Source organism: Arachis hypogaea, chromosome 11 (assembly GCF_003086295.3).
Source record: "Arachis hypogaea cultivar Tifrunner chromosome 11, arahy.Tifrunner.gnm2.J5K5, whole genome shotgun sequence".
Classification (NCBI taxonomy): domain Eukaryota; kingdom Viridiplantae; phylum Streptophyta; class Magnoliopsida; order Fabales; family Fabaceae; genus Arachis; species Arachis hypogaea.
Window position 1 is genome coordinate 52,962,913 of NC_092046.1, and position 15,246 is coordinate 52,978,158.

Below are 15,246 nucleotides of genomic sequence, written 5' to 3' on the forward strand. Positions count from 1 at the left end.
GGCGGTGTGGAAGAAGAAGAACAAGAAGAAGCGGGCAGTGGCGGGATCGGCGGTGCGGCGGCGGTACGGTGGTGCTCTCTCCCTTCCCCCTTCTTCCCTTCCCCTCCCCCGATTCTGTCTCTCCCTTTCTTTTCTTTTTTTTTTTAACTTATTTTATATTTATTTTATTTTATTATTTTTTTAATAAAGGATAATTTAGTAATAAAAAAAATAAAATTGGTAAAAAGGACCATTTTAAAACAAACTAAAACCTTGGGGACCATTTTGGAGCGAAAAAAAGGCGAGGGACGAAAAAAATTTTCAACCCCTACGTTGGGGACCAAAATCATACTTAACCCAAAAAAAAAAAAAAAAGAAATGAGATTTTGTCTCACTCCTACATGCATTTAGTTTGCCATGTAAAGTTGCTTCATTTTCTGGTTTTTGGTGTATTAGGGTGTGTATTAATTGATTCTTTATGTTTATTTTGGATGATTCATATGTTAGGAATTGAATGTAGGATAGACCTGCAAGTATATTATACTGATTAGTTATTGAATTTTTTTTTTTGTGAATAAATAATCTTTGAAGCAATTTTTTTTTTTCTTCCCACCCTTTATGATCTGTCTCGTTGAATTGTTCTATGAAAATGTGATAGTGTTCTGTAACACAGTTTTTCATATTATTGTAGTCTATATTTGTGAGTCTATTTATTGTGTAATCAACTGAGGTTAAGCTAGAAATTTTTATGTATAATATCCCTGGTAACAAATACACGTCAATGTTGGTTAGGGTTGAGATAGAAATTTACCATAAAAGAATGAACTAGTCAATGCTGTGAGTTTTTTAGTTTTATTAAGTTTGGAATTTGAAATAAAATAAGAATATGTTTGATTTTGATTGAATTTTTAAGTTTGATTATAAATATGAGCACTGTTGTTTATAATTAGATTTTTAATATTGATTATAAGAATGATATGTCTTTTGCCTCCTTTGTTGGGATTAATTACCGTCAAATCAGTGTTAATATGCATTTTTGTTCTTTAGACAAGTCTGAGAATGAGTGAGTTAATATTCATTCCTTGATATTAATTGTGATCGAGTTATAAGTTGATAGATTATGTTAGGATATTATTTAATGTTATTCTAATTGAATATACTTATTTTAAATTCAAATTGTGAAAATAAAAAAATAAAAATATGATATCTTCCTTAAAGTATAATGTTTTAAAACCTAACATATTTTAACTTTATTAAGCAACTACACTTGAAACACCTTTATGCATTTTCAATTTAGTAAGTTAATTAACAGAGGATTAAAAACAAAGTTGATTCAGGTAATAGAAATTCAAAACGCATCTTGTAAACATTAAAAATACATATCAGATTATAATTAAACACATCCCAAATCATATTACAAATAAAATTTGTAATAATCAAATACTCTCAAGATAATAATTAAATTCAATAATCCAATTTAAAATTTAGACTAATGGTATAATTAGAGTATAATTAAACACGCTCTAAATCATATTATAAAAATTGATTATAATCAAACATGCTCAAAATAATAATCAAACTTAAGAATTTAATAAAAGTTCAAAATCATATTATAATTAGATTATAACAAAACACACTCAAAATCATATTACAAAATCCAATTATAATCAAATGCGCTCAAAATAATATAAAGTTCAATAATCTAAATCAAAGCTCATACTTATGCTATTATTAAATTATAAACATAGTTGTAAAAATAATTATTTTGTTGACTTGACAATGCAAAAATAAATTTATATGAAAAATTTTCTCACATTAACACTACATTAAAATTAAATTTAATTTTTAATACCATTATTCAATAATATATATTAGTCTATATGACTTTTAAGTCATTAAATATTTTTTTATTAAATATTTGCGTAAAAGTTTGCACACTAGAAATGCACAAAAGTTAAGGACTAATTAATTTAATCTCTAAATAATATAAGAATTTAGTCTCTTAAAAAGAAAATATACACATGATTCTCTAAATACTAATCACATTTGGAAAAAAAATGTCCAAAATTTCCTTTCTGCTACTTAGATTTTAAAATATATTTTATCTAAAGGAGATCAATAATAATGCCACTCTTGAATTAATGTAATTTTCTAAATTATATTTGATTCTCATTATTTTATTTTTCTTGGTGATGAGAAAAATTTCATAAAAGTTGAAGTTAATTTGAGAATAATAAATAATAAAGGTGAGTTGCATTATTAATTGGAGAGTGACATAATTTATTCATTTATTTGAATAAGGAAGAGTCATGGTATATAACTATATATGTCATGAAATAAGTTTAACCGTGTCATTTGTGCATATATGAAAACACGGAATTTAGTAGGATGAAAAACCCTTATTTAGTGAGGCAAACAATCTTTCTCAATGGGAACTGTGAGGAGCTTTTAATAAATTTCAAATTTTAACATAAAAGGTAATATTTTGTAAGAAAGGACAAATGAAAAACTTTTTTCTTCTCTTCACATAAAAATACCTCAAGTTCATATATTAGTATTACACATTTGTACAATATACTAATATCACGTCCATTTAAAATTAAATTCTGACTAAAATAAGCAATTAAAACTGAAGGGTATACAAAAAGAGTAAAAAGTTGGCATTAAAAAAGGGTGATAAAGCTATATTTATGAGGAACAAGGGTCAAATAGAGAAGACAGAATATGCAAGGTATGAACTGGCTACTTGCTGTCACCCCTTGAAAGCCTTTGATTCCACCCATCATCCATTTCCACTCTACACTACAAACTCCTTTCACACCCCATTCAAACCCTCTCTCTCTCTCTCTCTCTCTCTCTCTCTCTCTCTCTCTCTCTCTTTTTCTGCATCTATCTGCCACGGAGTTCTATTTTTCTGATAGAAATTGATATTTGATAATGTAATTTCAGATAAAAGAAAATAAAGGGTCTACTCAACAAAACTTAAAACTGTGCTCTGAATCTCACGCCAATGGCTTTGTTTAGAGCTCTTGTGCTCTTCTTCTTCTTCTTCTTCCTAACCAACGTTTCTCTGCTTCTCAACTTCACTAACGCTGAGGATCCATTTGCTTTCTACAACTTTGAGGTCACTTACCTCACTGCTTCTCCTCTTGGAGTTCCTCAACAGGTTGCTTTCTTCTTTTCTATTTTCAATTCCCTAAAGTTTCAAGCTTTTTACTTACAGATCTACTATGGGTCACACACAAATAGCAATGTGAAGCTTGAAAATTTGAAATGCCTATGTGGTTTTTGTGGAAATGCCACGATGAGTAGTTTTGAGTTTTCACTTAGTTATATTGTAGTGTTTTGTAGAGTGATTAGAAAGGTGCTACTTAGTTTTCAGTTTTAGTAACAAAACTTTCTTCATATAATATATATCTGCATTGTATTTTTTTTTATTTTCAGGTCATTGCTATAAACGGCAAGTTTCCAGGTCCAACCATCAATGTGACCACAAACAACAACGTTGTTGTCAATGTCCGGAACAAGCTTGATGAGAACCTCCTCCTTCACTGGTAAAGGGTGCTCTTTTTTCTTTTGTCTGCCTTTTTTTTTTTGAAGTTAAGATCTTTTTTATTTGTTTTCTTAATTAAAGAAGCTTTGAGATGAATTTATGGATATTTGTTTATGGGTTGTTGAGACAGGTCTGGGGTTCAACAAAGAAGAAGTTCTTGGCAAGATGGTGTTCTTGGCACAAACTGTCCAATTCCTCCAAAGTGGAACTGGACTTACCAGTTTCAGGTTAAGGATCAGATTGGAAGCTTCTTCTACTTCCCTTCACTTAATATGCAGAGAGCAGCTGGTGGATTTGGTGGATTCATTATAAACAACCGACCCATTATTCCAATTCCTTTTGACACCCCACATGGGGACATTGTCATTATGATTGGCGATTGGTACACTCGCAATCACACGGTTAGTTTTTGTTGGTTGAATTAAATGGAAGAAAGTGATTAAGTAAATATCTTGGTCATGCTAAGCGATAATTAATACTTGGAATGCAGGATTTGAGGAAGGACCTTGATGCTGGAAAAGATCTTGGGATGCCTGATGGTGTTCTCATAAATGGAAAGGGTCCTTATAGATATAATGATACACTTGTTCCCGACGGCATTGATTTTGAGCAGTTTGATGTCCATCCTGGTAAGTGGAAGAAATTTAATATGAACTCTGAGTTCTTTTGTTTATTATCTATTTTAACTAATTGGTGGTTTTGTTAGGTCTGATATCATTTCATACCATTTGGGTCAAAGTTAGAGACTTGAATGTCTCCTTGTATAGTTCATGTAATGTTGGGGAAAAGAATCGTCTTAAGTTGCACATGACCTTGTCATGTGCATATCTCTTCCATTGCTTCTTTAACCTTTTCTTTGCCATTGTGCACATCTCTACTATTGTCTCTATTACCCTTTATATATGTCTACTTTTCATCATCTTAAGGTAGCTTAATGAATGGTGGAGATGTGCACATGGTATGGTCATGTATACTTCCAACATGAGAATCTTGGACTTCTTTAGACTTTAGTCATGAAAACAAAGAAGCAATGTCTAGAATATATGTTGGTTCTTTTACCCACAAAGAATTTGGTTTGGGTACATGGGACCTGACAACATATGAATGTTGAGAATAATAATTTTAAAACAAATAATAGTATAGAAGCCAACAGGGTTTCATGTACTCATACACTTTACTTATATCTGTTGAATAATGCATGTAAAAATGTTAGAATATATGCAGAAAAGAATTTTGTTGTTCCCATAATGTTGTTACGATACTTGAATTTGAATATCGTCATTGCTCATGAATCAATATTGTGGGTTTGTATAGCTGAGGCTTGGTGTTTAGACCTTGACAATCATATCCCCGCTATGTATTCTGAAAGTTTTTCTGATAATGTTTAACAGGGAAAACTTACCGACTTCGTGTACATAATGTTGGAGTGTCAACAAGTCTGAATTTCAGGATCCAGAGCCATAATTTACTTCTAGCAGAGAGTGAGGGATCGTATACAGTGCAACAGAATTACACTAGCTTAGATATTCATGTTGGACAGTCGTATTCTTTTCTGGTAACCATGGATCAGAACGCAAGTTCAGATTACTATATCGTTGCAAGCGCCAGGTTTGTGAACGAATCACGCTGGCAAAGAGTAACCGGAGTTGGTATCTTACGCTATACAAATTCCAAGGGTAAGGCGCATGGTCCTCTTCCACCACCTCCAGATGATGAATTTGACAAGACTTTCTCAATGAACCAAGCAAGATCCATCAGGTCTCTTTATGCTGCAGTTCTATAACATCATTGTTCCATTATTCCATGAACATGGTTGATTATCTTCTTTTCATTCGTCATTCTTAAGTTTCAGGAACACTTTCAAATTAAGTGACAGAGATATTTGTTACCTCAAGATTTTCCTATATTGTGTTGGGTTGTTGAGTAAATTTTAGGAAGAAACTTTTGGATATAATAAATAATTTTTAAAGCTAAACCCAAAAAAGTGTCATTCAGCTATAATTAAATTTATTGTAGAACATCAGTGTCCCGGTTGATGGAGATATTAAATGTGTTGCAAATATTAAACTACAACATTTAATTAAGTCATGGCACCACTAGAATTTATGTAGATTAGATTTTTAAATTTGAGTGTTGAGAAGGAAAAACTTGACTACTGACTCTTGTGATTATGTGGTTAATTATGCAGATGGAATGTATCAGCAAGTGGTGCTCGTCCCAACCCACAAGGGTCTTTCCGATATGGTTCCATCAATGTGACCGAAATTTATGTACTAAGAAACAAGCCAAGAGAGAAAATCAACGGGAAGAATCGAGCAACACTCAGTGGCATCTCTTTTGTCAATCCTTCCACTCCAATCAGGCTTGCTGACAAGTACAAATTAAAAGGAGTATACAAGCTTGATTTCCCCACCAATCCTATAACTGGACCACCTCAGGCCAAGACATCGGTGATTAATGGAACTTACAGGGGATTTATGGAGATTATACTGCAAAACAACGACACCAAGATGCATTCCTATCACTTGGATGGTTATGCCTTTTTTGTTGTCGGGTAGGGATATATTCCCTTCTCATTTGTGTGCCATTCCATTTTCGGAGCTTACATGTTACAATATCACTTAAAACTCGTTTCTTTGTCTGCAGGATGGATTATGGTGAGTGGACTAATAATAGCAGGGGCACATATAACAAATGGGATGGAATAGCTCGCACCACAGCACAGGTATACTGATATTTAATGCTATGCTGTTCTCGAAAACATTTATATGTTCTTGTTTATGAATCTGTCATCAAAAGAATAATAAAAAAGCAGTCAGATCATCATTAGAACTTCTGTTTTGATCCTATAACATTTCTCTACTTGTACGTTAGTTTTTCCTGTTCGCATCTGTGTTTCTGCTCAAGTCTTTGTAACAAGGCATTTTTGGAGTTGGAACTTGTTGTGACAACTCAACCCGTTTTATCCTTCAAGCTCTTCTTTTTCATCTTTTACCCTCGAAAACCTCAATTGGCAAGCATACTACTAGGGGACATGGGTATTATGGGGTTACCAAAGTCCTACATCGGGTAGTATAGGATGCTTGATGTTATATTTAAGGAGAGTGGTTCTCTGTAAACAGCTAGCTTTTAAGGTATGGTTTTTCACTTTCCTTAGATACTTAACATTGGCATCAGAGCCTTGGTTGTGGGCATCATGGAAAGGGCTACTTAATAGGCTGGATTAAGGTGAACACGGAATTATGATAGCAGGTAGCAAAGGGGAAAATAACTGGATAATTTTTGTCTGCTAATTTTTAAATATTTTATGCTGCTTCTTCGGTAACAGTTACAAAGTTTGTATTTCAAATGTACCGTTGAACTTCTACAATGTCTTTCATGTACCCAAAGTCTTCCCTTGTCTTCTGGTGTAGGTTTATCCCGGAGCATGGACAGCAATTTTAGTCTCGCTCGACAATGTCGGAGTTTGGAATCTCAGAACAGAAAACCTCGACAACTGGTATCTCGGTCAAGAAACATACATCAGAGTTGTCAATCCAGAGGCTAACAACAAGACTGAGCTTCCCATGCCAGACAATGCCCTTTTCTGCGGCGCCCTTGGGAAACTGCAGAAGTATGTTCCCCAATCCTTCTCTTTCAACAGACATTTTTCTTTTCCAGTGCAAATGGTTAAATTATGCCATATTTTTTCTTTTTCAGGCCTCAAGATATTAGTGCCGGTGCATCAATCGGTAAGAATACAGTGAAGCTGTTGTTCACTTGGCTGGTGTTTGTATGCGCCTTGATCCCCATTTTCTAGTGGAATCACAATTCTGGCTTTATTGGCTTGTTAGTGCTGAGGTTTCTGGCTTGAGTTCGTAGTTTTTTGTTTCTTTTTTTTGTAAGTCTTGTTTGTATTATTATTAATCTTGAAGTAATTTTTGACTTGTATTCTTTTCTATTTGTATTAGCATCTTTTGATGTCTGTTGTTCCAGGTGTAATTGATTGGGACTGGCAATTCTTTTAATGCCTATAATTTATGTTAGTAATTAATGACACGTAATCCAAAACTCAATTCAATGCAACATGGCACAAGTGGTTTCCACTTTCCACAGATATTACTCTTTTCCTTACTCTTCTTTTCTTCAATCTTGTATTTCTATACTTTTCCCATTATGTTAATATGTCTTTTATGGTCTAATTTTTAGTCCAACAATAATTGGCATTTGAAAATTTTATGGTAGTATGATATCGAGTTTCTTTCTACAATATTATTACTCCTTATCATGTTCACCCACCGATAATAATTGTTTTAAATGACGAGCTTTACAATTTTCTAGTTGAAGAAAGGGATAATTTGCTGAAGACAATTTAGTAACTTTATAGAATTATACTATCAAAAAAAGGAAAGGTATGGGCAATGAAAATGTTTGGTAACGAAAGAAAACTAGCCAAAAATAAGTTAGAATTTGCCTTATTTAACATTTATTAATTTATTAATTGTCGCGACAATTAATGAATGTTAAATAACATAAGTTCTGAGTCACCAAAAAATAACACAAGTTCTGACTGCTTTTTTTGTGTCTCGTATTATCAATTTCAATAGTTTTCTTTTTGGTCTGATACAATTTCATTGTTAAGTAGTAGTTTTTATAGGTCAAGATTCTTCAAGGCCCATGCGAGGCTCAAGATGTGTAGACCATAGCTGAAGATTAAGTAAACCTAACTGAATGTTTTCCTATTGCACGTTTGCCTCAATAAATTTAGCAATATTTGTTATGATGTGAGTGAGTTTTGTTTCTCATTGCTGGTTTAGTTAAATTAAAGTTCAATCAATCTCCTTCATTTGTTTCTCAACATTTTAATAATGAGTTAGATTTGATCATTGATGTGGTCCTACGTGTTTCCTACTCCAAAGTTGGGAACAGTTGTTACAAATTTTCATTCCAGGCCAAAATTGTTGGGTAGATTGAGCTGGGTTCATCTTAATTCAGATGGCAACTACTTTACAGAAATGGTTAGGATTAAAAGTTATTAAAAAAGTATATAATCACTTAAAAATGTCATATAGTTTTATTTTCCAATTTTGACTATTTATATGCATCTCTCTAGGTTTTGTTTTCTCACTTTATTATAATTTTTTGTTCTCATGTGATACACTCCTAATATTTTTTTTTGTCTTGGTTTGGGACAAACAGAACAACTTATAAAGCCGAGCACTCTGAATATGTTTTGTTAGTTTTTATTTTGGTCTAGGCACCTTTTTCTTCCCTTACACACACACACACACACTCTAGAAGAGGGTCCTTTTTCCCACTTTTTGGATTCGAATTCGAATGCAGCTTGAGGAGAGAGACCTATAAATCCTCCATTTGTTCCGAGTCCCAGCTGCGGGTCTGGGGATATGAGTCGTCCCCATATGGATTTATTTGGGACTTTTTTTTGGACGGAATTTGGGACTTCAATGGATTTAATTTTTGTTTCCTTTTCTTTTAGTCTTCTTAAATCAGGCCCATTATAACAAAAAAGAGTAAATAAAAAGTGGTCATACCATAAGCGGAATGGTACGATAAGAAAGTACTAATCGGCATCGCTCAATGCTCAACTAATAAATGGATCAATGCATGACAAAAATAAAATGGGTCGATGTGAAGACCATAAGCATAAAAAAGGGTCAATGTCAAATGATTTGAAAATTCAGCACGGCATCGCAAGGCTTGGTTTACTGGCAACTATGTTTGCCTTGCTAGGAGGTGCACCGTTTTGAAATCCTAGCTAGGTCTAGGAAGTTGATATATGGAACCCATTGAGAAAGGGAAGGGATGTGTGTGTAAGGGGTACTTGACCAGAAAAAAAAAAAAAAAATTCAGCATGATTAATATGTTGATCAGTGGTAGCTTTTTTACTCTGAGTGCTTAGTCTCTTGGTTTTTCAATTTGTCTTGTTCATCTGGTCTCTTCTCCCTTTATAGGTAACGAAGCTTGTTGTTTTGTAATCGTTCTGGACTCTGTGGTGTCTATTTTTTAGGACAGTGGTGGTCAGTGTATTTTAATTTTCAAATGTTAGCTTGTGTTGTGATTATTGGGTTTGTAACTCCCCTTAATGTCGACTTCTAGAACTTTGTGCACGTGTTGGCTCTGTTCGAGATATGCTCTGTTGATGGTTTTCATACCGAGGTTATTGGCATGGTTCACAGCCCCTAAGCTTGGCCTATAGAATATAAACATGCTGAGCTTTTGAGATGTTATATCCTCGGTTGGTATATGTCAGATAGAGCATGCTCGTAGCTCCCAAGTTCAACGTATTTTTTTTTGTAGGAAGAGTTGGGCCGATGATATGGGTAAAAATTGGGATTGTACTTTATCTAGTTGGGGTATAAAACGTTTGGGTTAGTGGAAAGAAAGAGAGAGCGTGTTTTTGGGTTTAGTAACTTCCCATTAAGACAAGTATCTTGTAAACTGTTTTTTCCTTGTGAAGCTGTAACGTTTTCGTGTGAGGAGAAGATCATGAGTAAAAAAGGTTAGTGTTTACTTGTGGTCAGTTTATTTTAATTTTCAAATATTAGCTTGTGTTGTGATTATTGGGTTTGTAACTCCCCTTAATGTCGACTTCTAGAACTTTGTGCACGTGTTGAGTCTGTTCGAGATATGCTCTATTGATGGTTTTTATACCAAGGTTATTGGCATGGTTCACAACCCCCAAGCTTGGCCTGTAGAATATAAACATGCTGAGCTTTTGAGATGTTATATCCTCGGTTGGTATATGTCAGATAGAGCATGCTCGTAGCTCCCAAGTTCAACGTATTTTTTTTTGTAGGAAGAGTTGGGCCGATGATATGGGTAAAAATTGGGATTGTACTTTATCTGGTTGGGGTATAAAACGTTTGGGTTAGTGGAAAGAAAGAGAGAGTATGTTTTTGGGTTTAGTAACTTCCCAATAAGACAAGTATCTTGTAAATTGTTTTTTCCTTGTGAAGCTGTAACGTTTTCGTGTGAGGAGAAGATCATGAGTAAAAAAGGTTAGTGTTTACTTGTTTGTTTTGTAGTTATCCGTTTGGTTGCTTGTCTTGTTTGGGTTTTGTCGAGTCATGGGGAAGAAGAAGGTAGCTATCATTGACAAGGGAGACCTTTATGGTTGGGTTGATGTTGATGTAAGGAGTAGAGTTTCAATTTTTAGTACTGTCGGTTTAGTGTTGCAATTAAACGATGTTAACTGGGTGAAAAGTGGGCAGCAGTTAGAGGTTAAATTCTTACGGGAAAGTGATAGGATATGTGAGAAGAGGTATGATTAGTCCTACTTTTACTTGTACACCTGCATGTTAACAGAGTTGGGTATAAGGCTTCCATTTTTAGAATTTGAATGTGGGGTTTTGTCACAATTGAACTGTGCTCTGACACAGTTGCATCCTAATTCCTGGAATTTTGTGCGAACTTTTGAGTGTTTAATGAAATATTTGGAATGTTATCCATCTCTAGGGCTATTTTTCTCTCTCTTTCAGGCGAAGGGTGTATAAAAGGAGTCTTGGATAAATCTGAGTAGTTATCCGGGTCGTAGTATCTTTAGTTTGTATAATTCATCGTTTAAGAATTTTAAGGTGATGTTTGTGAAGGTGCAAATTGGTGAGGAATTTTATCCCTTCTTCCTGGATTCATTAATGAATGAAAAATTCCCTGGGTTTTGGTCTCCGGAACCGAAGTAGATTCTGGATTGTGAAAATAGAACGAAGAGTGAGGATTGTGTGTTGGATTTTTTGGTTTCGGTTCTGTCATCATCCGAATTGTTGTCTATCTCTAGTTTGTTGGAGCTTGAAGGAGATAGGGAAGTGATTGAAGAGTACTTAGGTAATTTAGTTTTGTGTGTTTTATGTTGTGGTTGTGGAGTGGTTGATGTTGTATTGAATTTTGTGTTTGTGTTATTATTTTTCAGGTGAGAAAGCCCCTATCTTGACTACTGCTAATATGAAAGCCTTTGTTAATAAAGTAAAAAAGAATGAAAAAGAAGGATCTTCCACCAATGTGGTGAAAGGGAATGAAATGGATGGAGCTCAATCTGTGGCTTACCAAGAAGCAGGAATGAAGAGAAGGAGGGTAGGGTCGTCGTCTAAGGTCGTTGATCTGACCAATCTTAAAGAGAGTAGCAGAATGTTTACGGTTGAGGAGATCAATATTGCTTATGAGAATCATCAAGTTCTTCATGGGTATAAAGAGGGTCTGAAGAATTCTTTGCGGACAAAAAGTTATCCTTTTATGGTTGCTGCTAATAAGTTGGCACAGACTAATGCTGACGTAAAGATAGTGCATGAGGCTAGAAAGATTGGTGTGGTTCGATACTTGCAGGTGAGTGTTTGTTTATTTCTGAGCTATGATAGTAGGAGTTACTGTTATATGTTAATTTGTATTTGATATGTTGATACTTAGGTTATTGGTGGTTGGTTGATGTCAATTGGATGGACATCTGAACTAGATGCTATTTTGGAGGGCGATAATGTTGTTGCTATAAAGAAGTTAAAGGATTCTCTTAAGGAAAAGGGGGAACAAATGAGCAGATTGAAGACTGAAGTGAAAGGGTTGAAGGAGAATTTAAAAAATGCAGAGAAGAAACACCAAAAGGTTAAAGGTGAGTTGAAATTGAATGTGGTTGATAGTGACAAGTTGAAGGCGAGGATTGCCGAGTTGGAGAATGAGGTTTTAAGTGCTTTTACACAAGATTTCGATTGAGCTATGACCTAGATTGGGGTGATTGCTCCTAATTTGGATGTTTTGAAGTTTAATGTTACCAAAATCGTTGCCAATGGCGAGCCGTTGGATGATGATGTGCTGGTCAAAAACCAGGATGAGAGTGTGATTGTAGGTCAATAAGAGTAGTGGATACTTTTTCTTGTCGAATTATTCTATTGGAATGTTTTGTTGATATAGTATAGTCGCTTGTAGGCGTATTAGGTATTTTGATGTTTTGCTATGTATAGCGTAATATTAGCTTGTTTGCCAAGCTCACGGTACTTTTGTTTCTTTTTAATGAATATGGTATGTCTATATAAGGACTTCCGTTTGATTTGATAACTTTGAAACAGAATATGATGTATTGAGATGGTGTAAGAATATTTATGTTGAAACTTGTAAAATACATGTGATTGATATAGTGTGGGGCCTCATTAAAACCTCTCTAAGAAAAACCCAAGTGGGAAAAAAGCTTGTGAATAGGAAAAATAATATCCCCCCTTATCTATACCAGGTTTAAATAAAATAATGTTTGAGTGAAGAAACATTCCAAGTACCAGGGATGTTTGCACCTCGGAGTGTTTGGAGTTTGTATGCTCCTTTGCCAAGAACTTGCATTACTCGGTAGGGCCCTTCCCATGTTGCGACGAGCTTACCATAAGTAGGTGGTTTTCTTGCCTCCTCTGTGCATCTGAGAACGAGGTCTCCTTCATTGAATGATCGTAAGTGGACTCTTTTGTTATATTTCCTTTGGATTATTGTTTTCATTTCTTGATGTCTTATTGCTGCTCATTCCCTTTCCTCGTCCATGGTATCCAGCTCAAGCCTTCTTGCATTATCGTTGTCAGCTGGGGTAGTGTGCTCGGCTCGTATTGAGTTTCGTGTGACTTCTACTGGGATCATTGCATCTGCACCATAAACAAGTCATAAAGGTGTCTCATGTGTGGTGGTTTTTACGGTAGTATTGTAGCTCCAAAGAATTTCTAGAATGAGCTCTGCCTATTGTGTAACAATCTAGCTTTCGGAGTTTTTGAATATACGAGATTTTTTTGTGGAAATGGAGTCTTTTGGAAGATCAGTGAAGGAAGCACATCTGCTGTATCATCAAGTACCTCAATTTACATCATCATTATGTCATCATTAAGAAAGAACCTCTTCTGAGTTAAGCTTGACGACATAGTCGTGAAGAACCTAGTTTTTGAGCCGTATCAGTTAGGAGTTTTAGATTCAGGTTTCCGTAGTTAGTCTCAGTTTGACGAGTCGGACTCGATAAACAAGAGAAGAAAAATAATAATATAATAATATTATATTAATATTAGAGTTTCTTGAATAATATTATAATATTATTTGATCTATTTTAGTTAAAAACAGGAGATCGGTTTAACCGGGTTCACAGTCTGCGGGTGCAGGTTAAAACTAGCACTCTCCGATGGCTTTAACATTGCTAATGTCTCATCATATATCTTCTATTCTCATGTTAATCATATTACTAGTGTCATCTATACTAGTAGCTCAGATATATCTCTAGATGTGTTGTTAAGTGTGTGCTCTAATATATCTAATTTTAGTAATTATGCACCGGAGATATTTTTCAACCACCTCCCTAACTATCCAATCATCATCAAGCACATTTTTCCCCATCCCCAAGACACTCCAAGCTACTCACTTCCACCTTTAATAGACAAAAATAAGAGAGAAAGAAAAGAGAGAAATCTTTGAACACATAGAAGTTTAAATCTTGATTTCTTCCAAACCAAAACTCAAATCAAAATTCTAAATCGATTAAAGTGTTCCTCTTCAAAACTATGTGACTTTTCTTGGATCAAAATCAGGTGAGATGGCTGCTCTCCCTCCATCTTCAATTCAGTTTCAAGGAAGCCTTGTTAAACTTGTATTTTCTTGATGTTCTTCCATAGATCTTGCTTAGCTTGACTTGTGGGCCAAGGAACTTTAATTTCCAGTAGGTTTGATGGAACAAAACCTCTCACTTTCCCGTGAGCTCAACGCTGCTCGTGGTCAGGCCACTGCGGCAGAGGGGAAAGTAAGAGAGTTGAAGGAAAAACTTGCTAAGGCCATGAAGTCGGCTGAGCTTACTAAGCAGGAAGCTTTGGCCATGAAGAAGAAAAATTAGAAAATTTTTAAGGATGCTCAAGCAGCGATCACTACTACCGAGGAGGCGACCAAGGCTCAAGTCTCCCTCCTTGCTCCCGACTTCGATGTTTTAGCCGTTGGGGCATTCAAAATGATCCAGGACGGGAAGATTGTTGACGTCCCAAGAAAATGAGTTGCTTTGTAAATTGCTTTGTACCTTTTGAACTTCTGGGCCGATGTGGTACCCTTGTAATTTGAACTCGTAACTTGTGGTATTTTGAATATTTTTATTTTGTTGATAAGCTGATGAGATGCTCCCTTTAAGCTTCCGTTTTAACGTTTTCATTCTTAGTTAGCGTTTTGGTTGCTTTAATTGTTCTTACTTTCTCATTTGGCCATCAGGCCGTTAACTGCTGCATGTTAGATATCCACTGATTGCAACATTGTCGCACCCAGGGTGATCAATCTCGGGTAACTGTTTTTATAACTTGAAAACAATAAACCACAAACATGACATTAAACATAACATTAGATTGCCACAACATAGTTGTTTGTCAATAATAAGCCTCGTTAAAACCCCTTTGCTGTTGCCTTGTGTAGAAGGCAAGGGGAAAGAGTGCCTCTTCTTTAATAACCAAACGAAGGTACAGAAGTTTTTCGTAACAAGCATTTAAAAGAAAATTGAGTATCGAACAAAAATATGATAAAGTAAAGGATGACAGTAATTGAGGTAAAAATAAGGGTGAAGAATAACCATCAGGTCGGGAGGTCAGCCTTCAAGAGTAAAACCTCTTCAAGTTTGCCATATTCCATGTCCTCGAAACCTCCCTCCCGTCCAACCGTTCCAACTTATAGGCACCTTTTTCGAGAAATTCTCTTACTCTGTACGGCCCTTCTCAATTGGCTACTAGCTTGCCTTCTCCAGG

At 35.0% G+C, this 15,246-nt stretch overlaps 1 protein-coding gene across 1 annotated transcript; it reads left to right on the forward strand.

The window, feature by feature from the left end:
* The first annotated feature begins 2,689 nt into the window (after nt 1–2,689).
* On the forward strand, nt 2,690–7,628 carry LOC112721054 (monocopper oxidase-like protein SKU5). The gene is made up of 9 exons (XM_025772134.3): nt 2,690–3,145; nt 3,424–3,533; nt 3,663–3,933; nt 4,023–4,161; nt 4,924–5,290; nt 5,721–6,086; nt 6,179–6,257; nt 6,946–7,145; nt 7,232–7,628. The coding sequence occupies exons 1-9, from the start codon at nt 2,990–2,992 to the stop codon at nt 7,329–7,331; spliced, it is 1,788 nt and encodes a 595-aa protein (XP_025627919.1). The 5' UTR covers nt 2,690–2,989; the 3' UTR covers nt 7,332–7,628.
* The last annotated feature ends 7,618 nt before the right edge of the window (nt 7,629–15,246 follow it).

Coding starts and splice junctions, on each gene's coding strand:
- LOC112721054 (XM_025772134.3), top strand. CDS start 2,990: ATGGCTTTGTTTAGAGCTCTTGTGCTCTTCTTCTTCTTCTTCTTCCTA. Junction 3,534..3,662: donor GAGAACCTCCTCCTTCACTG/GTAAAGGGTGCT, acceptor TTGTTGAGACAG/GTCTGGGGTTCAACAAAGAA. Junction 3,934..4,022: donor GGTACACTCGCAATCACACG/GTTAGTTTTTGT, acceptor CTTGGAATGCAG/GATTTGAGGAAGGACCTTGA.